This window comes from Rissa tridactyla, chromosome 2 (assembly GCF_028500815.1).
Source record: "Rissa tridactyla isolate bRisTri1 chromosome 2, bRisTri1.patW.cur.20221130, whole genome shotgun sequence".
Taxonomy (NCBI): Eukaryota; Metazoa; Chordata; class Aves; order Charadriiformes; family Laridae; genus Rissa; species Rissa tridactyla.
The window spans coordinates 75,881,869-75,909,755 of record NC_071467.1 but is presented as its reverse complement, the minus strand read 5'-3'; the positions used below and the strand labels follow the sequence as shown (position 1 = coordinate 75,909,755).

At 41.1% G+C, this 27,887-nt stretch overlaps 1 protein-coding gene across 16 annotated transcripts in view; it reads left to right on the top strand.

The window, feature by feature from the left end:
- IKZF1 (IKAROS family zinc finger 1) overlaps nucleotides 1–25,054 on the top strand; it is a 69,126-nt gene extending 44,072 nt beyond the window's left edge. For 7 of the 16 annotated variants that reach the window (XM_054191014.1, XM_054191015.1, XM_054191011.1 and 4 more), the window contains exons 4-9: nucleotides 3,935–3,994; nucleotides 6,097–6,357; nucleotides 12,076–12,243; nucleotides 14,207–14,332; nucleotides 18,836–18,970; nucleotides 23,214–25,054. In XM_054191014.1, the coding sequence (XP_054046989.1) occupies nucleotides 3,935–3,994; nucleotides 6,097–6,357; nucleotides 12,076–12,243; nucleotides 14,207–14,332; nucleotides 18,836–18,970; nucleotides 23,214–23,920 (1,457 nt within the window). In that variant the 3' untranslated portion in view covers nucleotides 23,921–25,054. Of the gene's footprint in view, nucleotides 1–3,934; nucleotides 3,995–6,096; nucleotides 6,358–9,076; nucleotides 10,293–12,075; nucleotides 12,244–14,206; nucleotides 14,333–18,835; nucleotides 18,971–23,213 lie in introns of those variants that run through there. The other 9 variants (XM_054191010.1, XM_054191018.1, XM_054191017.1 and 6 more) reach the window with 9 other exon arrangements.
- The last annotated feature ends 2,833 nt before the right edge of the window (nucleotides 25,055–27,887 follow it).

Below are 27,887 nucleotides of genomic sequence, written 5' to 3'. Positions count from 1 at the left end.
TAACAGAAGCCTGTGTAACAGCGTGTGCAACATGGGCTGCATACAGCCCCTTTTATTTATTGATGTATTTCCGTTTGTCCATAGCAATTAAGCTGCATTGTAGGCTCTAACTTTTTAGGCAATGCTGAGCTGCCTCTAACTTTCAGCATTTTAGACATGCAGACACCGCAAATGCTTGATTAACGGGGCAATGCAGTGCAATATGTAAAAAGGAAGGGGCAAAGCAGTCATTTTTAAGAGCATTTGGATGCATCTGCTTTCTCTATAGCTACATAACTAGTTAGTTTGAATCAGTCCCACCTACACTGTGTTGTGTCTTCTGAATTTTACTGAAGAAGGGCAGAGGCCATTGCATAACTAATTATGGTTGCTCTGCCCACACCTTTTGTTGGCCTTTTTTAGACCTACGTGATTCTCCATGTCACTTCAGAGGCTCATAAGGGAAAGACACTATTAATGGAAACATAATTTAAATTAAAGTATTGGTCTTTGTTCTTTTGAAGCCTAACTAGTGAATACAGACTCCTTAAACATTCTGTGGACAAAGAACTTGCTCGCGTGCCTCACATGTCTGGGAACGGCATCCTCCACCCGCAGTGCTCTTAGGTAGTGAGAACAGAACTGATGCTACAGTAAACGACCATGATATAAAAAGAAAAGGGGGAAGGTTTGGATTTCAGCTCATAGCCAAGTGCTAGAATTTGGTGCACTGTAACAAAACAGAATAGCTGTTATGTCTTATACCAGAAATAACAGGTGGAATTGCTGGCAATATTCTTTTCTCTGTTTTTTGCACCTATAAAAACAGGAAGAGATCCTGGCTGCTTTTGTTGACACATGTTAGCATGCTGAAGTGATTTATTTTGGCCTGGTGGGCTTTTTTTCATCTTATTCAGCCTTATTAGCAACATTTACTATAACTTGTTACAAAGGATGGTGTTTAAGGTTTTCTCCTCCTCAGCATAACAGTGCTAATCCACAGTTCATATCAGCCAGGTATTATCGCAGCTTCATCTGTCCACTGCTTGAATAGTTATGGTGCCTTCATGAAAAACTCTTCTTGGGCTTTAAAACCACCATTTAAACATCAACTAACAACAACAAAGTCCTTCTGACTTGTCTTGGAATAACAAATGAGCCATTCAAACAAAAAATTACATGCACTCACATTATTTGAAGCAACTTGAAGAAAGGTCTTCTCTTTGCTGTTGGCTACATAGTACAAGCAAGACATTGCATGGACCAAAAATCAGACTATCATGGTTATTTTCAAAGAAAGGCTAAAGGACAACTTCTTCAAGGCAGGTGTATGCCACAAGATGCAGTTAAGTGCCTACTGGAATACAAGTACTAAAGATGCTCAAATCCCATTAAAAATCAAAGGGAGTTAGGGAACTCGATTGTTAAAGCGCCCCAGAAGCTTCAGTGTGATTTATCTTTCTCTGTTACACTATAAATTCCTTCGATAGTGAGGTCTTTTGCTTTTTTCTTCTTTAAAAATCACACTGGAGAAGACTATGACTTGGAAGGTAAATGTCCCCTTCCAAGTGGGGTTTTGGCCCATGCACTTAAACCTGTGCTGGTGACGAAGTCTCACAAAACTGAAAGGATTTTACATCTGGGAGGGAGTCCCATAGCCATAAGAGAAGATAAATTGGCAATAGACTGAAAACAAATTGCTAATTCTTCACATGCCTTTTTTTTTCCAGCTGCTTATTTCTCTGTCCTTTAAAAGCCCCCTCCACATCCTGTTTCCCAGGAGGTCCATTTGGTTTCTGCTTTCTCCCCACTACCGACTCTTTCACTCTGCAAAACGCCTCCCTTCCCTTGCCACATTGCTCAACTCTTTCCAGGGAAGTGTGACTGTCACCTCGCCCTCCATCCTGCCTTCTCGACTGTCCCAGCCTGAGTCTTGTGCTGAGCCAGCTATGCTGCTCTTCAGTGATAAATCATATCATCACCCCTTTCCCCTTTGAATGTCACTTCTTTTTTTTTTTTTCCAAAGACTTGCATAAACCACCTTTAAGCATAGAATACAGAACAGTCTTTGTAATGTAAATTTCAAATGCTTTTCAGAGAATCCTGAGTGAAGCTCCCAGTAAACATCAGAAAGCACAAGAGACCCACCCAGTGCCCTGCTTTTGAGTAACTTTTCCACACTCTGGGTAGGTGAAAAGGGAGCGGAAGAGAGCTGTCAGTTCAGCGACACTGGTGCACTCCACACTCCTTGCACACAAAAAAAAGGGTTTGGATTAAGTTCCCCTGAATTGCAATAATGTGTACAAAGAGAGTAAAATACAGAGCCTTTTAAGGTCATCTCCAACCAAACTGAAGTGAATTCATTAATGAGTAATATCTTAATGGCGTTAGAAGAGCCAATGAGAAATTCTTACCATGAACTATTGTAGAGCTAATTAATGTCTGCATGTGTGTGTACATAGACATGGATGTACACAGAAATTATTTTTACAAAGACTGTTTTGAGTAACTGGGTGAGAAACCTGTACAAATGCTGAGTGTGTTCTTGATCAGTGCATCTGAAAAGTCTGATTCCCAGGTATTTGTCACATCATCAGTGCCCCAAGAGTGATTTTCCCTTCTACAGCAAGGGAGGGAGAGGTACCTCTCTCACAAAAGAAACAGAAAACACTGTTGATTTTTATTTTCAGTCTAAGTTTCCAGAAAAAAAATAATTGTATAGCCTGCCTTCTCATTTCTCATTCAGATTTAATAAAAATCCCTAGTATTTCTACTGGAGCAATTTCTCACCCCTGTTGTGTCTCCTGCATCAGCGGGTCTTTTTTTTCACCAGTTTTTATTTGGAAAACAGGATTGCAAAAAGTGCTATGTTTGAACATGAAGAGATTTTGTTTGTTAATTAGACCTATAGAATCTCCGTGAGGACCCAGGGTCAGGCAGGTGACCTCACCGTCCATCAGCCGTCACTGGCAAAGTGAGCTCCGCACCCGAACCGAGCCCCTGCCATGAGCTGCGCTGGCGAATGGATGCACTTGTAAGGGCATCCTGGATGCTCAGGCTCATCTGCCTGGGGGCATTCACGCATTCACTGAGATGCACAGCTACAGCAGTCCAGGGGCGTAGCTGTCGAGAGCTTTAGTGAAGACTGACTGGATCGATATCGCTATCATTGCTTAGGTCAAGTGATGAACTCCATCATTACCTGTATCAGTGTGCCCCATGGCATGTTAATTTGCACTTGGCTGCTCATAGTATGCAGGGTATAGTGTGTTTGTGCAGCCACTTTTGTGTAGATACATTGTGAGGACAAGCCTCAGAAATACAAACAAAAAGATGCCAAAAAGTATGCACAATAATAGATATATAAAATTGAACTCCCACTTCTTCCATTGTATAAGACCAGCAGGCATGAAAAGAAAAACAATGCAATTTCACTTTTTATAACTGCAGTGACTAGAAACAAGGACATATAAAGAAGTGATCTCTGGTACACAAAGAGGGCATGTTGGCAAAAAATAAATCCTGATAGGAAGCTTGCACTGTAGGGACCCGCAGTTTCCTTAGGGGCGGGAGAAAGCTGGGTTAGGTGCTCTGCTCCTGTTGACCTTTTGTATACACTTTAGCAAAAGTTCCTCTTGACTTCATCAGGAGTTAACCTGCGAGCAAGAGGAATACCCAAGAGACATTATGCATTTAGAAGACATGTTAAAACTTTTGGGATGCTTTGGAAGAAAAGGGCATTTTTACAAATGGGAATTGTCCTGGGCAGGTCAGGATTCGCCTGCCAACTGTCCTGCTGCTGTTCCTGCTTCATCCTAAACTGCTTGTGTTGCTTCTGTGATGATAGTTCTGTCTTTCTCCTGGGTGTTTCTCTTATAGCAATAATGCCCTCTTCTTTTACATTTACTGCTAGCAGTACCACAAACCAGCATCCTGTTTGCCTTCTTTATTGCAGCTGCATACGGGGCAGAAGGCTTTAGGGACTTTCATGCAATAATTCCCAAATCTTTTTCCCGTAAGTATACTGCAAACTCACTATTTCCATCTAGTTCCTACTTTTATGATTTTTGTTTGTGTCATTTCACTTCTCAGTAATGTGCATTTGTCTGCATACGCTACCAAAAGGCTTAAGTAGTCTGATCTTTTTGCTTTGTTCGCATGTATTTTGCCTTAACTTGACATAAAGCCTACTTCAAAAGCCACCTTCTCCAAATCCCTGGCAGGCAAGGAACCTGTAATTGTTTTGTATAAATATATTTACATTCAAATTATTATTCTTATAATTAAGAGAAAAAATTGGTGTGTGAATTCTGGAAAATCTCTCATATGCTCAAGCCAAATATTTCTACTGCTTCTGTTCACCACAGTGAAAACAGCAGTACAGGGTTGTGGTCCACTAAATTTGCAGAATAGCGTAGATCAATTCTCTTCAGCCAGTCATACCATCTTTGTAAATCACTGTTTGGCCACTGATTTTTTTTTCCATATCTCTAAATTATTCCCCTTTTTAGGGCATAGGTTTTAAAGGAAAAACTACTATTTATGATGTGCACTCATTCTGTCTTGCATATGATTTCTATTAAAAATGCAATATTTGAAAAATCATTAAAACGCCTAGATTGGTAGACTTTGTAACAGGTGCCCAGTCAAGCAGTGTTCAGAAATACAAACACCTTTCCACTCAAGGTGTTTCCCAGTAGGATTTTGAGTCAGATACTCTTGTCAGTCACATCTGTGCAATCCTCCTGGGACACCTGGGAGGTTGCAGGGTGTAGCAGACAAGAGTTTGTCAAACTTTTCAATTTCAAATGAAGGTCAAGGTCTTTCATCTCTTGAGGTAATTATTGCCCATAGCTTCATTATGTCATTGCTACATCACCACTTACAAGTAAGCCTACCGTGAAACTTCTATTCCACAAAAGAAAAAGACCTGGTCTTTATTGGGTGAAACAGACCCCTTGTGTGCTCAGCCACTAAAGCAAATGCTCTCCTTTTTGGGGTGGGGTGGGGTGAAGGAAGGGGTTTTTCACTGAAAGGAAAGTAAGACTTGGGGCAATTAAATAGTCTTTTTCAGCCTAATGAAGAACTATTTTTTCACCAAAATAATCAGATTAGAAAAGAGGGAAATAACTGTAAAGATTATTTATTCAATGGAAAATGTCATACAGTCCTGTGGAGAGAAGAGAAATGAATACTGGCATTAACTAATCTGAATCTTGGCCCTTTTCCATAACGTTTAGATTTGCTGTGTTCGTATCAGATCAAATTTACCAACCTATGTGTTATCACATGTAGCAAGGCTATGCCAAATTTATACCTGAATTATTCTTCTAGCTGCAAGCAATTGTCACCTATGGGATTATAACACAAAGGATTTATTCAGTAAACTCAAAACAATTTTTCCACCCACCTTTGTTGATTTGGCCATTTTTTAATAGTAACTCACGGCTGTAGAGATCCTGTCCTCATACTCAGTGATCCTAATCCTGCTGTCCTGAAAACACAGTTATCCTTCGTAAAGTTCCATGTAGATAGTTCTTGCTCTTAAAATCTTTCTTCCATCCTTCTCCACCCTGGTTTCTTTATCAGTGTTTGTACTCTTTGCATTTCCATTGTCCTTGCTTACCCCATAGAACTGCAAACCAAATATTTGGATTCAGTGCAACCCTCAGGAATCTTCCTGCCAAGTGGAGAATGTTGCATTTTTAATTCACTTTCATCCATTGTCTTTGATGAGTTACTTACTTTCACAATTGTTTTGGTCAAATCCATGTGCAGCGGATTCATTTTAAGTTTCATTCCTATTAGCCTGAACTGCCGAAATTAATGTTACAAATGCAAAAATCTCCAAGCGACCTAGGAACAGACTTGTAATGTTGTTTGGGTTCCCAGCTCCCTGGATGCCTTGTATTTGTCTTACTGATATTTGCTGTTCATTGCTCCATGTGTCGCAAAGTCATCTCACTGCCCATAGAAATGTAGTTGTGTTTATAGCTTTTGTTATTTAGGTATATTTTACATGCTGTTTAGAAGTTATCTCCTTTGATGTGATTGTTTCTTTGCCACCATATTTATTCTGTAACAAAACTGAGTGGCATCCTGTATTGTTTTTTTCAGCCGGTAATATTAAAATAGAGACTCAGAGTGATGAAGAGAATGGGCGTGCCTGTGAAATGAATGGGGAAGAATGTGCGGAGGATTTACGAATGCTTGATACCTCGGGAGAGAAAATGAATGGCTCACACAATGGCCCAGGCAGCAAGGCTATGTCAGGAGTTGGAGGCATTCGACTTCCTAACGGAAAGCTAAAATGTGATATCTGTGGGATAATTTGCATCGGTCCCAATGTGCTCATGGTTCACAAACGAAGCCACACTGGTAAGGCCTGACATAGTTTTTCCTTTAGTTGACAAGAATTGGCCACGTATTAGGAACTAAGACTTATTTTCTGTATCATGCACATGTTCCCTCTTGTAAGATAATGCAGCATCGGTGGGCATTTGGAACTCGGTTATTTTGTTACGCCATTTCAGACAGCACAGGAACTGAGATTTCTTCTTGATGGTAGTCCATCTATTGGGCTAGAAATTGTACAGCTTATTTCGTTTGAAGCTACATGAAAAATTCAAATTGAAAAAAAAAGCAAAGAAGCCTTGTTTAATTTCTAAGACATTTCTAAGAATTGCTGAAGAAAAACTCATTTGTGGCTAACTCTGAAATTGACCCAGTTCTAATGTTTCCAACAATGCAACAAAGCTCATTATGGATCAGTGATTATGAAAGTGATTGATTGGCAAAAGAAATTTTAAGGGAACTGTACTGGCAGTCTTAGTAAAAAAGGGGTTAATTTTATGTCAAATGTTTCATGAAGTAAAAACAAGTATTGTCACTGGTCAAATCTGGACTAACGGGTTTCTACTGGGACACTAAAAGAGACGTGTAAAGATGTTGTGCTCTATAGGGATGGCTTTTAATTATACAGTGCTGTGAATCTTCTTGCCTCGATTTTCTAATTCTAAGTAGCCTCAAAGAGTGCAAAAAAATGAAGAGGCTGAAACAAATGAAGAAGTAAAGACCGGGGTGAGTCTCATCTTACCTGATATAAGCTGTCTAAAAATTGGGCTTCCAATCTAAACTCTAAGGTCATCCATAGTCAAAGGAGAAGAACTGAGCTGTACTGTTGTGTTACACAAGTTACTTTGAAAATAAATAAAGTATTTGGCATTTTTGCATGACTATTCAAATGTGAAGGAATCTTAAAATATTTCTAAGGTAAGAATGACCTCTCCGATGGTTGGATTCCGCTGAAAGTTGTGCTGCTGAACAAAGAGATACTTTCTTCCTCCGCATCCTCCCAATCATGCTTAAATGATTTCCCCAGAATTACTAAGGAGTGTGATTAGCAAAGTGTTTTCAGAGTTTAACAGAGAGGATCCATGAAAATACCCGGAGTGTTATCCATCTCCCCCAGTGCTAATGTCTGTCATTGTGGCTGTGGCTGTTCACGCTCTGGAAGTGTGTGATCTGTTGGTGTGAGGTGGGTTAGCCACGGTCAGATGCAGCGCTGGTGGTAGTTAGCAATGCTGTCACATTGCCTACTTCAAAGTGCTCTTCAATTCAATATGATAAATCCCCCTGTCAGGGAAGAACAGATAATTATCGTTATTGGAAAAGCCACAACTAGTTCTCAGAAGTGAGGCTACAGCCTGCTTCCTAGATATAATAAAGTGCTTGTTGGTCGATTGTTTCCTTTTTTTTTTTAACTAAATGTTAATGTGATCCTTTAAAAGTTGATAAAATGTACATGGAAAATAACTTAGACATGAGGCCTTTTAAACAGACCCATAGGCTTGAAGTGGATGCTGTAGTAGTTGAAATAACATGTTGCAACTTAAAATGCATTTAGAGGCAGAAGTCTTTGTGCCTGTTTAAGGAGGCTGCTGTTTTATCAACAGTACGCTGTTGCTGCTTCAGAGGAGCTGTTTGGGGTCCCTGAGGGTCAGAGGCACCAGGGACACACCTGATTTTAGGGAGGCGGTGGGCAGCGCTGCCTTTGTTTCTGGCGCACCGGCTGGTACCCGGCCAGCTGAGTCTCCGGAGGATGAGCTGGGCTGCCCTTTCCCTCCGGCAGCATCCCTGGGGACTGGTTTCCCTGGCACAAACCTCCAGCTGCCTGAACTCCCTGCCTGGCAGAGGGACTCGTGTGCCTGCCAAGGGTGCTCGAGGTGCTGCCACGCAAGGGCTGGCACTCCGACACTTCTCCGCCCTTTGCAGAGCCCTCCCCTTGCCAACGGGACCCTCTTTTTAATCAGGGAACGTGGTTAAAACCTGCGGTGGAAGCATCCCATAAGCTGCACTTTGCTCAGCAGGAACCCCCTTCTGTTACACTTAATAAAACTAAAGGGTGTGAAGTTGCACCCCTGAGTCCTTCCATGGAAAGACAGCCTTTGCTTTCCCTCCCGCCTCTCTCTCGCCTCCTCTCCTGAGCAGCCACTGCAGGTGAGCTCAGGCGGGTTTTCGGGAGCTGGCAAGGGAGTGGAGGCTCAGAGCTGGGAGTTTAAATTAAAGGGACGTCATGAGGAAACAGCAGTGACTGCTTTTCCTTTCAGCTGCGCTGTGAAAATTAAAGTAGAAATGGAATATACTATTACAGACATTTAACTGACTACACCGAAGCCCATTTCAATACATGCCCGGTGAAGGAATAAGACTCGCAAATGAATTACTTTGCTGCTAATTCATGTAAAACCTGCATATGCAGTGAGGTTTCCTTAAATAAATATTTGATAAGTGAACAAAACTCTAGCACACTGAAGTGCCAAAATAAAATGACTGCCTGACCTGATAAAAGGCATAATTACTTTTAATGAATACACCTGCCAAGTGCAGATATGCAGCGCGGCACCTGATATTTCTGCCGCCTCCTGTCTGCAAGCAGCTGCACAGCACTGGCTGCTTCCTAGCGCCTTACCTGTTGCTCCCGTCTGCGGAGAGAATCCCACTCACAGATGCCCGACTTCTCTCACTCTCCTTCCCCAAGGCTTTCAGTACGTCGGTTTTCTCCAGCTTGCTGCTCCCTTGCTTGGTGTTTAGGAAAAAGGAGATCGAGAAAGGAGAGAGAAACTCCCTCCTGCTCCCTCGTGCTGAGACCTCAGGGTATAGAGTCAGGCTTCGCTTGCTCAGTGTGCACATATGTGTGTGCATGTGTGCCTATGTATATACGTGCCAATATATGTGTGTGTGCATAAGTGTATATATTCCCTCCTTAAATGTACACTCCTTTAACGGAAGTCACCAGTTAGTTCACTTATGTCTTGTTTGTTGGGTCTGAATGTCTCAAATTTATTTAGAAAACTAATGCCCATAGAAAAATGAGCTTAAAAAAAAAAGAGAGGAGAGCTATGCACGCCTCTGAGTATTAGCTGATTTTGTCATTATATTGTTTAAGAAATGAGAAAGATTTCAATTAAGATGATAAATATTCTTCACTGAATAAGTAGTCCAGTGCCCGTGCTCCCACTGTTTGCAAATCACTGCAATGGTGGTTGATTCAGTTGAGGGTCCCATTGCAGTTTTTGCTCCTGGGCCCATATTCATCCATAGCTACACACTGTGCGGTGAAATCTGCCCAGGATAGACAGAACCGGTGAGAAAATAACACACAGAGCCAACTGTTTAAACAAAAGATGCATTACATATTTTTTCTTTCCATCCTGTCCCTTCCCCATTTTGGGGGGGATAGTGCCACAACTCAGTAACCTTCCATCAGCGACTGTCTCCATCCCAGCAGAGCTGGGAGCTTTGCCGGGCTCACAAGGCAGGTGTTCCCCACCCTGGTAGTTGCAGCGTGGACAACCAAGGGCCAGCCAAGCTACATGTAGTTTCAGGGTCTTTCAGTGGTGGTGTCGTTTCCCTTGTACAGCAACGTGAGTGCAAGTTCCCTTACATTTGGTTGTAAGTTTGGTAGAAATGTTTGGTATGCAGCAGGCCCATTTGAAATGCTCCATCCGTCTGTCTTCTCCACCCAGTGCAAGATTTCGCCCTGTCATTGCGAGAGCTGTAGGCTGGAGATACATTTCATTCTTACTTTGCTTTACATTTCATTCCTGGAGTGCTTTTACAATCCTCGTTTTCTCCTCTTACGCTCCTCTGAGCAAAAATAACAGAAATGAGTGCTAGAAAAGCTGTTTAGTAAGAATTAACCATTTCTTCTGAATTTGTTTCCCCCATGACAAACTGACTTCTTCATTACTGTTTCAGTCCATTTCTGAAAAATACCTTCCACGCTGAGTAACTGCCCTAAAGATTAAGAGGTAAAGCGGACAGACTCTTACCCATTTTCTTTTTTCCCCTAACAATTACTGTGCATGGCTTACGAAGTACATTGCAAAATCCTGTAAGGCTAATGCTGGCATTTTTGTGGGCCACCCCAGTTGAACCAGTTGCGGATATAATTAAGATGACTGCAGCTACTTGATGGACAAAGAAAGTGAGCTCGTTTGGCTTGACGGGGACTCTGCTGACCTGCTTGAAGCTGTTTGACCAATGAAAATATCTTGCCATAAAGTAGATTAATTTTACTATTTGCTGAATGCTAAAGCTGCCAGCCCTGATGGTCGAGTTTGCAGATTTTTGGGTTGGGATCGTGCTGCCGTCTCATTGATTTTCAGGTGTTCTACTGCATTACCCAGAAGTCAAAAACGATCATGCTGCACATATGCACACACATATGGACATACACGTTGGCCCTAGATATGCAAAATAATACATGATGGTCAAGTAAGAGAGAAGGAAGAAATTGTTTAACTTGGTTTTATTTTTTTATACATTTTTAACGTCGGCACTGAAATTTCAAATTCAGTATTATTGTTATATAAAGAAAATCAAAACTGAGAACAGAACATCTCTGGGCTGTTTCTAATATTGTAGACGCGTTATAATTACTAGAGAAGATTACATTGATGCCGAAGAGAAACAGAATTCAGCAAATGAGTTTCAAAGGCTGGTTTGACTTAGTTGAGGGCTAGGGAGAAACGGGCACGCGGGAGCGGTTCCTGCTGATGGAGTGCTCTCATGTATAAATTTTCCTCCAGTCCTACCTGGTACAACTGGAAACATATTTTCTTTCCCACTGACTTAAGAAAAGTCCTCACCTATCTTAAATTTTTAAAAAATAGCTAAGCCAATAAATAAGCATATTGATTTTAAACAGCACTAAAAGGCAAACAACAGTCGTATTAATGTTTGCAAAGGCTGGTTGATTCGCTTCCTTGATAACAGGCACCAGTTCAGACAAATCACGGCTGTGTCTCCTCAAGTTTTTCCCCGTGTCCGTCCAAAGTGTAGTCCAGCAGCGCCCATTTGTGCAGCTCCTCTGTTCATACCTTACCTCGAGAAGGGTTGGGACTTTGGCATGGAAGTACAGGGCTTCCTTTGCACTGTCTTAACTTATGTGATTTTAGTCTCTCTCTTTCTCTCTCTTTCTCTGTCTCTTTCCTGATTTGGCTGCTTAGGGACAGACAGGTAATGGAGAAGAAATTGAAAGGGAAAATACAGGGAAAATGTAAATGAAAAGAAGTTATTATAACTGTTATAATGAAGTGCCTTTCATTTAAATATAAGAATGTAACGCTGAAATGAACTTGTGATCCTGAAATGCATTTTTAATGAGTTTCCTTTTTATTTTGCTGCTTCAGTGGCATATTTTAAAGACCCTTTGAAAAAAGCCACATTAAAAACCCCACCAAATGCCACAACATGCAAAATTGGATATTGGTTTATTCCAAAACTGCTGATCAGGAAGAGTGGCTCTTCAACACAAAATGTTGCAGTCACTTTATTTAAATGAGTTTGAATTTGCATTGTGATGTGCCATTCTGATTTAGAAAAAAAAAATTAGATTTTCAGATCAAATTGACCCAGCCAGTGAAGCATTAAGAAACTGGCAGGTTTAGTCTGAAAGCTTCATGTTATATCAAACCTGCAGCCGGTGGAAGTCACAGAGCAGCAGTAAGAAAACAACTTTCTCACTGAAATCTTTCTCTTGTTACCACATAAGATTTTTTGTTCTCACATATTTTCTCCTTCTCCCTGTAGGAGAACGCCCTTTCCAGTGCAATCAGTGCGGAGCCTCCTTTACACAGAAGGGCAACCTTCTGCGCCACATTAAGTTGCACTCGGGTGAAAAGCCCTTCAAGTGTCACCTGTGTAACTACGCCTGCCGTCGCAGGGATGCCCTCACGGGACACCTGAGGACTCACTCGGGTAAGTGAAGATCCGGGACCATCCAGGAGTGCTTGTCACCGCACCCCTTGAGGAGACGGAGGCGTTCACGGCCACCAAGCTTGGGAGGTCATCTCACCCCGGGGAGGCGAGAAGCCCCGTGTTGGGTTTAACCCAGCTGTGAGCTGGCCGCAGTGTTTTAGCAGGAAAGAAATGACTAAACTCATGTCATGCTCATGATCCTACACCAGAAGAACTGGGGTTTTTTCCCATACGTCTTGGCTGATTAAAAGTTTCTGTATTAGGGTTTCATCTTACAAGCCTCATGTGAGTAATCCATTTCATGGAACTTTGAACCTGAATTAAAGCTGATGAATGTTTTAGGGTTTGGATGGCATTTAGCCGCTTATAGAGATAATATAAGTTCTACACACAGCAGGTTTTAAGTCACAAAGTCTCAAAAACCTCCAGTTTGGTAGTCATTCTTGACCTAAGGAGTGAATAGCACCTACAGCATTTAGCAGCAGTTATTTGTTGCACCTTGTTATTACAAGTACTTTGAAAGACAAAGGCTGGGAAGGAGGGAGACGGTGGGAAAGAGAAAGATAATAATCTTCAAAAAAAGAGGATTCTGCTAGAGGTTTTCGGGGTTTTGTCTCAAGAGTAATATGGAGATCTGAATAAATATTCTTGAATAGCTGCGCTTTTCCATTACCACGAACATCTCATTGTTTGACAGAAGCCATGGTCAAATACCTTCTGTGAAGAAAAACCAATTTAGCACCTTTAAAGTGCCTTTAAAAGCAGAGTGTTGTCTCATCTAGTTTCCCAAGCTAAGATGGAAATGCAAATTTTTATTTGGCTAGGAGACCTCCAAAACATGTTGCTGGAACTGACACTGGTAGCTTTACTTGCCAAAGTTGGCTTTGGGACCAAGTTCTGAATAGCAGAAGGGGAGCTCTCAAAGTGACATTTTTGTGTTGCAGAAAACTAAGGAAATTCTTCTTTAGCACACACATTAAATAATAAGATGCCTAGTGTTGGTCCCAGATGTGCAAAATAACTTCTACTTCTCCCGTTCAGTCCTGGCCTAATTCAGGAAAGCACATATTTAGAATACTATTTACCTCCCTCTCCCTTACTGTTGCTGATATTCATGGATGCACGATTTTAAACGTAATTTTTTGTATACACATGAATTATACCTAGACACTTTTGGCAAACTCTGAGGATTGCGTAGCTAAAGAAACAATACACAAACTGTAGATTTTCATTAGTTCCTGCCATTGGCAAATTGACATCAGTGCATTACAAAACAAGTTGGATGCCTGAGTCTGATTTTCACCTGAGAATTTGTAAATAAAATTCAAAAGTTAAGCTGTGTAACCATCTAAAATTGTAAAATGACATACGAGGTGACAGCCTTGTCATGCTAATACAGAAAATTCAGGTCCAGAAGTCCATGAAACCATATTGTTACTGCAAAATCCCTGGAACTACCTACATCTGGATTGGTGTAATACAGACAAAAAATTTGTCATGCCATTTCTCTTGAATTTCCACAAGCAGAAAACATGTGAAATCTAACATTGTCCTAAAAGGGTTACGCTGGTTCCGGTTACATCAGAACTGACATCCAGCCGTGGGTTGGCAGTCTCCGCGGGAGCCAGGCACTAAAGCAACTACGATCAGACCTCTGAAGGTGTCTCAGTTTCTAACTTCTGTAGATGCTGGTTTTGAAGATTCAATGTCGCAGTCCTTATCTGATATGAATAATCTGAAACCAGCTTGCAGCACCCACAGAACTGGCCTGTTGATGTAAAGATATAAAACTAGTTTTCCATTAGTTTGTTTTGTTTTGTTTTTAAAATCAACAAAATATTTCTTCCGTTCACCACAGCGTGAGTTTATTTTGGGGGTGGACTTTTTTCCTGTTGTTCTTACCATTATTAATATGCTGTTGAATACCTCATCTGAATCTCTCAATTAATTGTGTTTTCTCCAGTTGGCAAACCGCATAAGTGTGGATACTGTGGTCGCAGCTACAAGCAGCGCAGCTCTTTGGAAGAACATAAAGAACGCTGTCATAACTACCTGCAAACCATGAATATCTCAAGCAGCCTTTATTCAGGTAATAAACATGTCCATTTGGGGATTAACACTGCCACGTACAGAGACAAAGGAGTGCAAAAGGAACAGTAGTACCATTTGTGGCATCTTTTGCATTGGGGAGGCACACACATACCCCATATGTATGATATTGCATCTGGACTTATTCTATATTTGATAAATATGTGGCTGTTACCTCGTTTTGTTTAGCTCAAACAAAAAGCCGAAGTAAAACACACGCATGTAGCAAAACACTTGCAAGACCTGGAAAATTTCAGTTCACCATCTCAAGACAGTATGAATGCATCATCTCACCACCTTTCCCTTTTGCTTGGAGTCCTATATCACAGTACTCTTGTGGATGTCTTCTTAAAAAAGACACTTAACATCAGTGTTCTAGGTAGGGCTGCAGAATCTTCTGCATTGCACATCTCCTGCCCTTCCCAGGCACAGTTTAAGGGCCTTACTTGACCACTAGGACCAACTCCTCTAACAAGGATGAGCCACCTGGCTTTGATCTCACTCTTCCAAGCAAGAGGACGTAAAGCCAGAGGCATTTAATTTAACCAGTTTGATTGAGGCAGTCCAGAAAGAACTTTGTTGCCAGCCTTCTTCCCAACCTCCCCTTTAAAAGAAAACTGGGGGGAGGTGAGGAGCTGTTGTGCTTCTCTGAGAGACTGGTCTTATGATGAAGGTAAAATCCATTTCTTGGAGAATATCAAATCTGAAGCTATGCCTAGAAATAAAGCAGGCGGATATTGGGGTTTGGACTTTTTTTAACAAGATCCTAAAGTTCTATATGGGATTGATCGCAGTAAATAGCCATCCAAAATCCCCTTGCATGTGCAGATTTAGATAGAGAATATAAGGTCCAGCTTCTGTGGTGGAGTTTAAGCCCATCCAGTGAGTTAAATTTCTGGCATACCTTTTTGATCCTGTCAGTGTATGTTATTTGGTTTGTCAAATGACAAAAATGGAAGGTTCTCTCTGACTTATTTGCAATGATGCCTAATGTAATATTTTATATCTGGACAGAACCTGAATATGTTTTTACATGCTATCAAATAATGTAAAGTATATGCACATAATGATAGCTGTGAATACAGCTGAGATGCTTCTGGGCAGACAGCATGTTAGAGCAGCGCCCCTTATAATTTTATTGAGGGGCTGGAGAATGCATAAATAGAAAAGCTCGACGTAATATACAGTAGGCAGCAATACCTATTCCTCAAAGAGCTGATGGGATTGAGAAGCAAATATTCTGGTTTTGGATTTGAATTTTCAGTGTCTGGCACATGGATTTGAATGCGTGCACGCAGAACATGAAAATCTGCATGAATGAGTAGCTGAACTACTACTAAAGTTTTAGTAAGCAAAAATGTCCAGATGAAACTGGATATAAGGAATCGTAAACTTTAATAAGAAATAATACAATTTTAGAGATGGACTTCTGTTTATAGAAAATCATGACAGAAGAGTTTACACTAGCTTAGGACTGAATAGCTAATACCTCAGTGGGAGGGAAACTTGAGGAATTTGTGAATGTTTGGAAGAATGAATTCTTCCTTGCATATGCTGAAAGTATCATATATATCCATATTTGATATAATAGGAGTGCTTTTGCAAATTAGAAAAAAGAATTAAAGGAATAGCTTCTGGCTTTAGACCTTGTATCCTGCCAAAAAATTCACTCTTAAAATAAAACATTTTAGTACTCAGTTAATAAATCAATTCCTTATGTTTCTAAAAATAAACCTTTCCTGCCTTTTTCCTGGTTTCTTGCATTCTAAACAATCTATTTTACTTCATTGCAAACATATCATTTTGCCATGTTTACATTATTTATTTCCCTCATAAACTCAGAGATGAAAATGTGCAATGAAATAGTTGAGAGCGAGTGAGTGTCCTTCTCGGATTTTTAGTGCATTCTACATTATAGCTAGAAAAATAACACTGTTCTTCTAATATTTCATAGTGTGATATGGAGCTGTTAGAGTCATAATTCAGGCCCTTTTTTTCCCCCAGACTCAAAAAATTTGGTACAAAATTCTGCCAGGACATCCGATTTGACATTCTGCTACAGTGGGATTGGTTTTTACAGCAGTTTTAAAATACTTCGTTCTGTGTACATACAAAAAATGTCAGTATAAAGGACCTAAACTGGTAAAAGCTTTCCATCAGCTTGTAAATCTAACAAATATAATTGGGAAAGTACTTAAATAAGGGAAAGATCCAGCATAGAGGAGTAAGGAGGGGAACAAGAGGTTGTATTTATGTTTTAGCTTTTGTTTGCTTTCTTTAAAAGAAGGAGATTCAGCATGAAATTAGGAACCTACTGAATCTAATGGCCAAATTCTGATTTTAAAGGACTAGAATCTCACCATTCATGTGAAGTTCTTATTTTAGAGGTATTAATTGGAGTTTTGCATTTGAGTTGAGTGGAAGTGTGCTGAAGTCTTATCAGCCAGGCCTCTATAAAATAACAATAGGAATAGTTTCTGAAGTTTAGAAAGCGTCAATTATAATTTCTTCTGTCACTTGTGGATTTTCATTTGGAAAGATAAATAATTTTTTTTTTCGGTTCACAGACAGCAAATTATAGAAAAATAGTTATCAGGTTGGTGGCAAATGGCAGGGGGTGTCATTTGCCAAGGCTGGAAATCAGTACATAATTCAATTTGGCCAGTTTGGGTTTTTTTTTTTGTAGCTGTTTTAAAAGTTGCCATATTAAAAGTTTGGCAGTTGAATACATAGCTTACCCTCTCTTGAACTGACCAGAAACAGAATGTTGTTATATCCTAAACAGATATTTCTTGATCATTTCAACTTTTAATTAAAAATTCAGTCTTTGTTTCCCTGTCGATGAACAGGCTGCTTTAAAACATTCCCTGTAAGTCTCTTCCCAACGTGGTACCTGGAAGCCTTAGCCAGCACATGACGTTTGCTAGTGTGTGCTGGTTCGATGGTGACTAGATACCATCAATGCCCTTTACTATCCTGCATCTTCATGACCAAATTCTGCCCCTATCTTGCATTGCTGACAATCTTTAGCATCTTATGGGACTGGGGCATAATTCCAGGAGACTCCTTGTCACTGTCACGGTCACTGTCACTGCAGTATGTGCTGCTGCAGCAGGGGCTCAAGAACCGGTTGTTTGCTTTTCCCCTTGGTATTGCAGGTTGTTGCTGTCTAGGACACTTCACCTGTTCTTTCCAGTTGTCCACCAGACCCTGATTTCACATCTTTCAGGAGCAATGAAACTTTCACAGTCATCCTTTTATAATAGCTGTATGTTGCAAAAATAACATTCCATAGGAACAGCATGTTCTCAACTATTGAGAAACACCCAGGTATCAGACTAAGGGGTTCTGTGAACCCATCTCATAGCTAAAAGGAGTAAATCCAGCGATAAAACAAATTCTCAGCAGGCAGAGAAGGCAAAACGTAGTGGAGTGGCGCACCTAATTGAAATAGCTTGCAGAACCAAAGTCTAAAAAAATCATCTTTTCTTTCTCCCTTTAATAGCAACTCACAAGTTCAGGAAAAATATCCATAGCCTAGTAGCAGGTAAAAGTCAAATTAACCTCTTTCTCTCCTGTCTCTGACCCACCTTGCAAAAAAAAAAAAAAAAAAAAAAAAAAGAAAAATACAAAAACCAATTGTGCTGTGATCTCACTGTGTATCACCTTTGCTTTAGATGCTAGAAGTCAGAAATACCTTTCCATACATTTTTTCATAGTCATTGCTTTGACAGTGCATTTTCATACATCCTTTCTGTTTCTGCAGGAAAATACTGAAGTGAAATGTGGTGAAAGTGAAATAGCCTCCCTTTCCTAGAGCCTCATAGTTAAGCTCCTTTCTAATCCTACAGTGTTTCAGCAGCAGCAGGAAGTTGGGAAGCATGTCTGAGTGTTGGAAGTCAGCGCTCCACTATAAATGTGACTTTAGCAACTAGGTTAAATTGCCGTTTAAAGTCTAAATTAGCGTCAAGGACGTATAGCAATATTTACTAAGGGAGAAGGGGAGAAGGGTTGGTGTGCCTTGCAAACGCGTCTTCCGCTGCTGGAGTTAAGAAGTTTGGCCGTTGTTCCTGCTAAAGAAGCGATGGTCGTTCAGGTGGTTCCACTGGGAGAGGTGCAGAGGGACGGGTGGGGTGACAGCGGGAGGGTGGAAAGATGAACTGCTGCATGTCCAGTGTAATGTTAGGATGTAATTTATTCAAGGCAAAGCAGAGTGGCTGTAGAACATGGGTGGAGTGATTACGTTACATACAGGCAGGCGCCTTCCAGTTGCAATCTCGTTTTGGTATCCTAAACGAGGGAAACATGAACAAGTGCATGGATTAGTTGGCGCGAGGGATTTTGTTACCAGGAGTCAGAATCCTCCTGTGCCTGCAGTGGTGAGCTCCTCCTTCCGGCTGGTTGGGAGCTAAAAGACATTAGCTGAGAAACAATAACCTGAAGACAATAGTTCCATTAAAATGGAACGAGCATGCCTAACCCTTCTGATGTCATTTGATTTCAGTCATAAAAGAGGAAACTAACCAGAGTGAAATGGCTGAAGACCTGTGCAAGATAGGGTCAGAAAGATCCCTCGTGCTGGATAGACTAGCAAGTAACGTCGCCAAACGTAAGAGCTCTATGCCTCAGAAATTTGTTGGTAAGAGTTAAACGTTTGCTGTCTCCTAAAAAATAAAACAAAACAAAGACCAAAAAAAAGGTCTCACAGGATTTTTACGTTTGCTTCATGATTTTACTTGTTTAACTAAATTACCAATATCTGTCTCTGTAGAAGCAGATACAGCGATATGTTGGGGGAAAAAAAAAACAACCAAACTTCTCCAGCATACATTTCTGCATGTTTAATTTTCCACATCTGGAGACTGAGTTTAAGCCTTCTTCCTGTCTTTTTCTAATGCTTATGAACCAGATCGTTACAAGATCTGGATAGGCTCTTGAAGTTGCCCTAAGAACCTAAAGATAAGAATAAAAGTTTCCTATTGGAAAAGCATTTGACCACACTTTCAGGGTTATTTTATTAATATCTTGGATGACATCCAGATCTGGGCATATCGGTGTTTGTGAAAGCATTTGTGAATAGTTGAGCATGGGCTGGATAATATTCTTCACCCCTTTAGAAAGTCTGTATACTTTTACAGCCCAGAATGGTCACGGAAATAAATGTACAAAGGTCTGAGAACAATACCTAAATGAAAACATCTTTGGGTACATTCTATAAATGATGCAAAAACTTCATGCCCGTTGCACCTAGTAGGCATGTTTTTGTTTTAACAGTGAAAAAATGGAGGCTATATTGTTCTGTTTGGTGAGCCTGTACCAAGTAGGGGTTAGATCAGTTCTGTAACAGTGAGACCCACAGACAATGTTTTTTCAGCTATGTAGAGTTAGTCTTAAATGAATAAAAACATGGGAGATCAGAGGACAGCATATACTCGTAGGTAGTTAGGTTCTTTTATAATTCTCTGCACATTCATTTATAATATTAGTCTGTAGGAGACAAGCAGAGAAAACCGAAGTCTTTGAAAAAAAACCCACACACTAAGAAGGTCTTCAGTTAAAAGTTAAGGCAAAAAATACCAGTTTACAGGACAGAAATTCCAAATATACATTCTTCAATGAGGACACAAAGGTGAAAGGAAAGTTAGTATTTCTGAGACAAGGAAAGGGGAGTCTCAGGCTACGTCAGGAGGTGCAACAAAAGGTTTGAAATGAAAGTCCAAGATTGTCTTCAAGTCCAAAGGCAACAATTCCAGGAGGTAGTCAAGGATAAGAAATGCTTATGCTTATAAAGGGACAAAAGTTGTATTAGAGGTAGTTACTAAGAAAATATCAACTATGTGAGGTGAACCTGGTTCGTTTAGAAATTCTAGCAACTGATTGCATTAGGCAAAATACTAATTCTGTGAAAGCTCCAGCAAGACCAGAAGCATTAAAATTTTAAAAGTACTAGCAAGTATCCTATATGCGATGTATCCATGGGTGCGAACTGGCTTTTTCGTTCTCCTTTTCTCTCTTCACCCTGAGAATAACTATGAGTTTTAGGAGGGCAGAGTTTCCTGTCAGTTAGTTATTCAGGGTGAGATGTAGGAAGACAATTTACCGACAGCAGATATTTATGGAAATTTGCTAATCTTCAAAAGGATGAACTTTTCTGACAAGAAAATGCCCCCAAATCCTTTCCTTTCCAGTCCTCACCTGCTGCTTCATGTAATAGGTAAATTCCTGATTAACACAAGCTTGGGCCAGCTGGTCAGGAGAGCTTTTGGGTAATAAAACATATTTATTGCTCCTGTAGATTACCGTGTCATCCCAATCCCCGTGCTGAATTCCAGGGAGAAGGAGCAAATGGCATCCTTCGCATAAGGGGGAGACTCTCTGCTGTTTCACTCGTCGTTCTCAAGGCTAAATTCATTACCTTTCAAAAGTGAGATTGTTCACCAAATTAAGCCAGTTATCTGTAAAATTCTCTGTTTTTTTCCAAACTGGAATAGCTCCCAGACCCGAGAGCAGAACTGGGCCATCCAAACTAGAGAGTGAGAACTTCAAGCGAGGTTGACACATGTTTATCATGTTAAAACAATAGGCAGCAAAGAAAAGAGAGGGGTTTAAAAAAAAAAAAAAGGAAAAGAAAAAGATGGCCACCTGCACGAAGTGCATTTTTACTATTTAGGTACCTGCTGCAGAACCCTGGGCAGTGCGAAGCCTGAAGTGCATCAAACCATTAGCAGTTTAATTTACTTATGCTTTAATAACCACAGAAATGAGCTATTATTTTTAATGAGTGCAAATATTATCTGCATTGGCCAGATACAGGAATGATACCTTCCTACCTTAACTTTGTGTCTGTTTCAGACAGTTCTGCTTGGAACCAAATTTTTCTTATGAGCACTTGATCCTCTCAGTCCACCTACCAGCTGGCTATGCTACATAAAGCAAATATTACCCAAGAAACAGCTATTAAAATTGTGCTTTTTTTTTGTGTATAATGAAGACCAGTCCAACTTTTTGGTGATATACAGTGCGCATGGAATACAAACTATTGGGACCTAATTTTTTCCTTCTTGGGTTAAGGGTATACATTTATATTAGGACAGTTTTTCTATATGTCGTTCAAGAGTCTTTCACAGCGCCTATTTGGAATCTTAAGCCTCAAACTCTGCCTGAAAACTCTATGGCATTAGAATGGGCAAATCTGAAAAAAAAATAAAATGCACCCCAGCAGAGGGGAGCTCAAATTGGCAGAATAACGGGGAAAGGAAAGAAGAGGAAGTCGAAGCTTGTGCAGCGCAGCGAGAAGGTGTCTGTGCCCTACATCCCTTATAGGAACTTACGCAACGCTCGGAGTGTTTCTTCGCTTGCAGAGCACGGACGAACTGGTGTGAAACCAGATCTTGTGGGAAATGTAGACAGCACGGCTTTCTACACTTCAGCCCCATCATTGCAATAGTGTCATGCTAGAAGTTTTCTGGGCTCTTCGCTGACTCGGAGTAGTCAATTTGAGTAGAAACGGGGTGGGAAATTGTTGATAAATCAATGTGCAGATCTTCTGGTAAATTTTCCATGCTCCTATTAGCCTTTCTTTTAGTCAGATTAGGACTTTCCAAGGCCTACCAGCAAATGTCACGTTGATTAGAAAAGTGTGACAGCACCTCACAGAGATGTTTGTGGCTTTCAATGAATTTCCCAAGATGTGCAGAGCTACAAAATCCATCCGGACTGCAAACAATGTGTTATTGGTAGTCCCTAAGACTCTGTGGGAATTTTTTACCCTTTTGCCTTTGAACAAATTTATTAGGAGCCTGATAATATCAGTGATGCTTTACACTGTTTGAGGAGGCTGTTCAGGTTCATAAAATCAGTGTCTGTGCTTTTAAATAGTTTATCCCCCTCCTATCTTTTACCTTCTATGTTTTGCTTAGACATATCTGTCCAGGAATTTTGAGAAACTGTAGTGAAACTCAGCATTCAATACTAGGGTATCCAGATAGAGATACATTACTGCAGCCTGATTTTTAAAAAATTAAGAGTCCCCCCTTTACTTCTGGCATCCCAAATCAGAGTGGAAGTTACAAGTAAAAAGTAATCTTGCTCTATATAGGGCTTTTTACCTCACAGGAAAAATATATTCCAGCTACAAATACAGTTAAATTTTTTCCATGGTTCTTAACTGCTCCTGTAGATGATAACTTTTTGACACAAAATTTCTAGGAACGTGAGTAGCTTCTGGTAATGTGCCTAACAGGGCTTAATTTAAAAAACAAGGTGTAGGGGGGAGGTGGCAGTATGAAAAGTTAAGTTTTTGTTGATTTTTCTTCAAAATGACAAATAACCACGTTGCTGGTGTGGGTTATTTGTAAGGAATTGAAGGTCTAAAACGAAAAGATACGATTTCCAGTCTAAAATTGTAATACTTTAGGGAAAAATATTGATAATATGCTTCATGCTGTGAAACATGAAGGCCAGGCTCACGGTAACCGTGCTGGAACACCGTCTTCACTAACCACAAAGACGTGCCTCAGGTCACTGTAGGAGGCTGTTGAGGGAGCCCGGTTAGAAAGGAGAAAGAGAGGAGGAAGCACTTGATCTGTAGCTCCCATGAGGCCCCATATAATTATTTCCAGAATCTGTTTTCATCCATTTGCTTTTCCAAAGACCTCAAATTATTTTGCAGGTTAAAAAAAAAAAAACAAAAAACAAACCACCAACCAACCAACCATTTTTCTGACCAGCTGTATTAAAGAACTATGAATACCTCGGGTGAATTTCAGAGGTGGATTTGATCAACTCTTTTCTTCCATGTTGCTGTTTTATTAATCCATGATGTTTGGTTCCTTAATTATGTAGAAATCAGCCCTCTAACTCCTGACTGTTTTTCACTGCAGGTGAGAAATGTCTGCCCGATCTTCCATACGACGCCACCACCAACTATGAGAAGGAGAATGAGATAATGCAGACGCACGTTATAGACCAGGCCATTAATAACGCCATCAGTTACCTGGGGGCAGAGTCCTTGCGTCCCCTTGTCCAGACACCACCAGGTGGTTCTGAGGTGGTGCCCGTCATCAGCCCCATGTATCAGCTCCACAAATCTCTCGGGGACAATCAGGCTCGCTCCAACCACGCAGCTCAGGACAGCGCAGTGGAAAACTTGTTGCTGCTTTCCAAAGCCAAATCCGTCTCCTCCGAACGAGATGCCTCTCCCAGCAACAGCTGCCAAGACTCAACAGATACAGAGAGCAATAACGAGGAACGCAGTGGTTTAATTTACCTGACAAACCACATAGGTCCCCACGCAAGAAATGGCATCTCGATAAAAGAAGAAAACAGGCAATACGATGTCTTGAGGGCAGGTACTGACAATTCCCAGGATGCTTTCAAAGTCATCAGCAGCAATGGGGAGCAAGTGAAAGTTTACAAGTGCGAACACTGTCGAGTCCTTTTCTTGGATCACGTGATGTACACGATCCATATGGGCTGCCATGGGTTCCGCGATCCTTTTGAATGCAACATGTGCGGCTACCACAGCCAGGACAGGTACGAATTCTCTTCCCACATAACTCGAGGGGAGCACCGTTTCCACATGAGTTAAAACTCCTCCGGCACAGCCCTAGCCTCCACAGCTGCGTTACTGGAGCTGCACGAGCCACGACAGCAGCAAAGCACAAGTCAGCTGGACAGTAAAAGTAACAAGAGAATCAAAAGTTCAGCGATCTTCTCCCACAAGAAAAGATTTTTTTTTTCCTATTGGTAGCATGCATTGCAACTCAGTTTTCTAAAATGAGTACTGAAGTTTTTACTGAAAAAGTTTGATCACCAAAAACCTTTAGTAATGTAAGTAGGAGCTTTTGTAGTCACATAGCTGAAAGCCCTTCCCTTAACTGTTGCTTCTTGCAAACCTCCCTTGCCAAAACTGTTAACCATGCACAGGATGCACCACGCGGACGAGGACGGGACAGGCAGGAGTGGCCAAGTTTTCCCTCTTAACAGCCCGAGCGCAGGGCTCTTACAACAGGTGTGTGTTTTTTGACTTCCTGGTATTATCTGACTCTTTTGGGAAGATTAAACTCAACTAAAGATGGAGGGGCCCATCCCAGACGACTTTGCAGGCAGCTGGGGTGGGACGGGACCCCCAGCCAGAGGGTCCTGAGTTGCTTTGGTGGTAAAGAGTAGAACGTTTCCACCTGCGAGGGTGCTGCTGGTATTGACGTCGCAGCATGCCTTGTTTGTGTCACTAGGCGGGCGAGCAGGTATGTGAACGAGATAAGAAACACCCTTGTAATATACTCTGTGAAGTATGAATTGCGTTTAATGTATAGAAAAAGGGTATTGTTGGCTCTTCTTTGAATAAATGTTTTCTCACCCTGTCCAATAAAACCCCACTTTTCATTACGAAACCCCTCTTCTCTCTGCATAAACAAGTTACGATGTATTTAATTTTTCTTTCCTTCTTTTTAAAGCTCTAGTTATTTAAAAAAGTATGACGTACAGTCGAGAAAAGCACCAGCTAGAAACACATGTGAGGAAGGGCTCTCTGTGCACATTTTTCATCTTTTTAAACTGCCTGGAAAATATCCAAGTGTCCCCCTCTCTTACATGTGAAAAAACGATCCCATTTTGCTTGCACAGAAGATGTCCTCTTGTCGATTTTGTGGCTCTACCTGTTAAGTGTTGCACTTTTAATTATTTTTAAAGCACGGAGCTGAATTAAACCAACCAGTCGAAATCTGTGGCCTTCCTCCTTTTTCCTGGCACTTGCTATTTGGGTGGACCAAGCCCGGCAAAGGTGCTGAGAACCCTGGCTTCCTATTCAACAAATCATTTCACCATGTGCTTTAAGTTGCTTTTACTTCAGCGGAACTGATCTTCAGGTTAAAAAAAAACGGCATTTTGCTGGATGGAGATCAGAGACTGCAGCACTTCGCAGAGCGCAGCAAAATCCACGAGGAGCTTACTCCGTGGCAGGTTCCGCTGCAGATGCTGTAACTTCGGTTGGAATAAAAACTTCTATGAAGAATAGATTTTAACCCCAAACACAGCTGATGTTAAAAACGTATTTTTTAAAAAAAATCTTCTCCTTAACTTCCTCTTCCAAATAGTTCATTCCTCTCCCTGAACACCCTCGTACTTTTAAGACTGGGCAAAAAAGACACTCTTGCAGCTGCATAAAAATCTGTCGTCGGTGCTGCAATACTTCCTGGGCAACATTCATAAAAATAACCCATCTTATTGAGTTAATGTATAAATGCTTCCACTCTGCATAAGAAATGGCTGTTCTCCAACTAACACCATCATTCAACCACCAAGACTAGCCGTCTTGGCATACAGTTACACGGGCTCCATTCGGAAGGGCATGCAAGCGCATGTATTTATTAGAAAAGAGACTCGGTGGAACCATGAGTGCTGAACCAATTTGGCCTGATATGTGTAGCTATATTTGATACACGTTTCCTATATACACATGCTCTTACAGGCACGCAGAGTTCCTTCTTCTGCTTTCACTTTTGCAGGTGTAAGACAAGAGCAACAACACTGAAGTTAGAGGCAAGGTACTGGTGAAATAATGAATTACAAGTATATGCTTTTTCAATTTCACGTCTTAACTTTGCACGCCAGCTGTAAGAAAGCCATTTACTTCACGTGACACGCGGGCGCAGCGGTGGTTTTACACGGAAAGTGCCTGCGTGCGTGCCCGTTTTGTAGCTTTTGCCACCAAATGCGAATGCCGTGTATGACAGTCCGTAGCCTGATGCGTGTAACCCACAGCAGGGAAAACAAATCCCCAGGAGGTGTTTGGTGGGATGGTACGTACAGGGTGGCCCATGACCCCCCCCAGAAAATGAGGAGTGTAAGCCGCAGGCCCAAAGGTCATTGCCCTAAGAGATGTTACTGCTTGCTACCTTCCAGCCCGCGGCACCGCGCAGGGGGTGGGCACAAGGAATCGCCGGCCACTTTCATGCCGCGACTACGGTTTTGTCGCCGATGCCTGATACACGTCCAGCTTCAAGACAGACGGTACATGGCAATGAGGTGTTACCAGTTACGTATTTTGTACAGGAATGACCCGAAGAAGACCTTCAAGGGAGGAGCTTGAAGTGATGACTTTCCTTTTTTTCTTTTTTTTTAAATAAAGTTGAAAGGGGTTTGTTTTTTCGTAGCTGGTGGGGATACATCCAGCTGGTTTTACCCCTTGTCCTTTATCCCTCCTCCTCCTCCTCGGAGCGCGAGGTCGGGGAGAGCATCTGTCGCCTGTCATTGGCCGATCCAGCCTAAGCCACGACACCCCGCTCCGCTTTTGATTGATGCCAGTCAAGAAGGGACGAAGTAGCTCCCCAGCCCTGCTTCAGTGTCCTGGGTGTAGTCAGATATCGGCTGGACAGAAATAGTCTGGTTTTACCGCTCTTACACCTCTTTCCTGCTGCTCTTAGAGTTAGGCCACTCTACACCCCATACCATAATTTTTTTTTTTAACCCTTCATTTTAAGACACCCCAAGCTATAAAAGGGGAGGGCAGAAGCTTACGCAGGTGGTTTTGTTTCTTTGCTTTTGCTAAAAATCCAACACAAATAAAGCCCCATCCATTACCCGTGTAAAGAAGGATCGCTCCGGTGGAGTTTAAGGCTCCTTTGAACTTAACTTTTAGATGTGATTTCTGGGCAGGGTCACCACCTCGGCAACATCTCTGTGCACACACGCACGTGGATGAATTTCTGTGTCGCTTTTCTTGTCGACGTGCACGTGCCCGAGCTGTGGGGTTGTGTATCGTTAATATTTTATATACATATGTATGTGTGTACATATAGATCTCTAAAATGGTTCGCGTGGCACGACGCTGCACTGCCAGACACTGTCAGTGGGTTTGTTTCCTGGGTCTGGAGGTTTCTTATTTATACTATAAGAGAATATGTCGATGTTGTATATGAAACAGTACAGTAGCGTAAGTAAGTATATCAAGACACAGTGTATCAGAGGCCATAGTCTAAAGGCAGGAGCAAACAGCATTCCCCGGTCACTAAGAGGCTTTTTAGGTTTGCTATTTTTCGGGGGTTTTTTTTCTTTTTTGCACAAATTCATCTTCTATTTTTTTAGAAACAAGCGTTTCATTAATTTTATTTATGAGCATATGCAAGAAAACAGGATGTTGTATATGTGTACATCAAAAAAAAAATGTGCCCTCAGAAACCTAGTTTAGTGTAATCTCCCTTTTTCTCCTTTTTTTTTTTTTTTTTTTTGCTGTGGTGCAATGCCCTGATATGGTTTAGTTGAACCCTAAAATGAGTAAATATGGTGAATAGCTTTACGTTTATATCTTTTTAAAAAAGGTAAAAAGTAACCACTTCCCAGCGCTTCCCCAGCCATTGCCTTTTCTAATAGAAAAGTTGTACTTACACACTTTTTTTTCCCGTGATTTTATATTGTAACTTCATTTTTCTTCGAGAACATTGTATTTAAAAAAAAAAAAAAAACAACAAGCAAACTTTAGAAAAATTGGAAATGTTATTAAATTACGTCTGCAAAGTGAGATGTGTCTTTTAAGACAAGAGAACATGGTAAAGAAA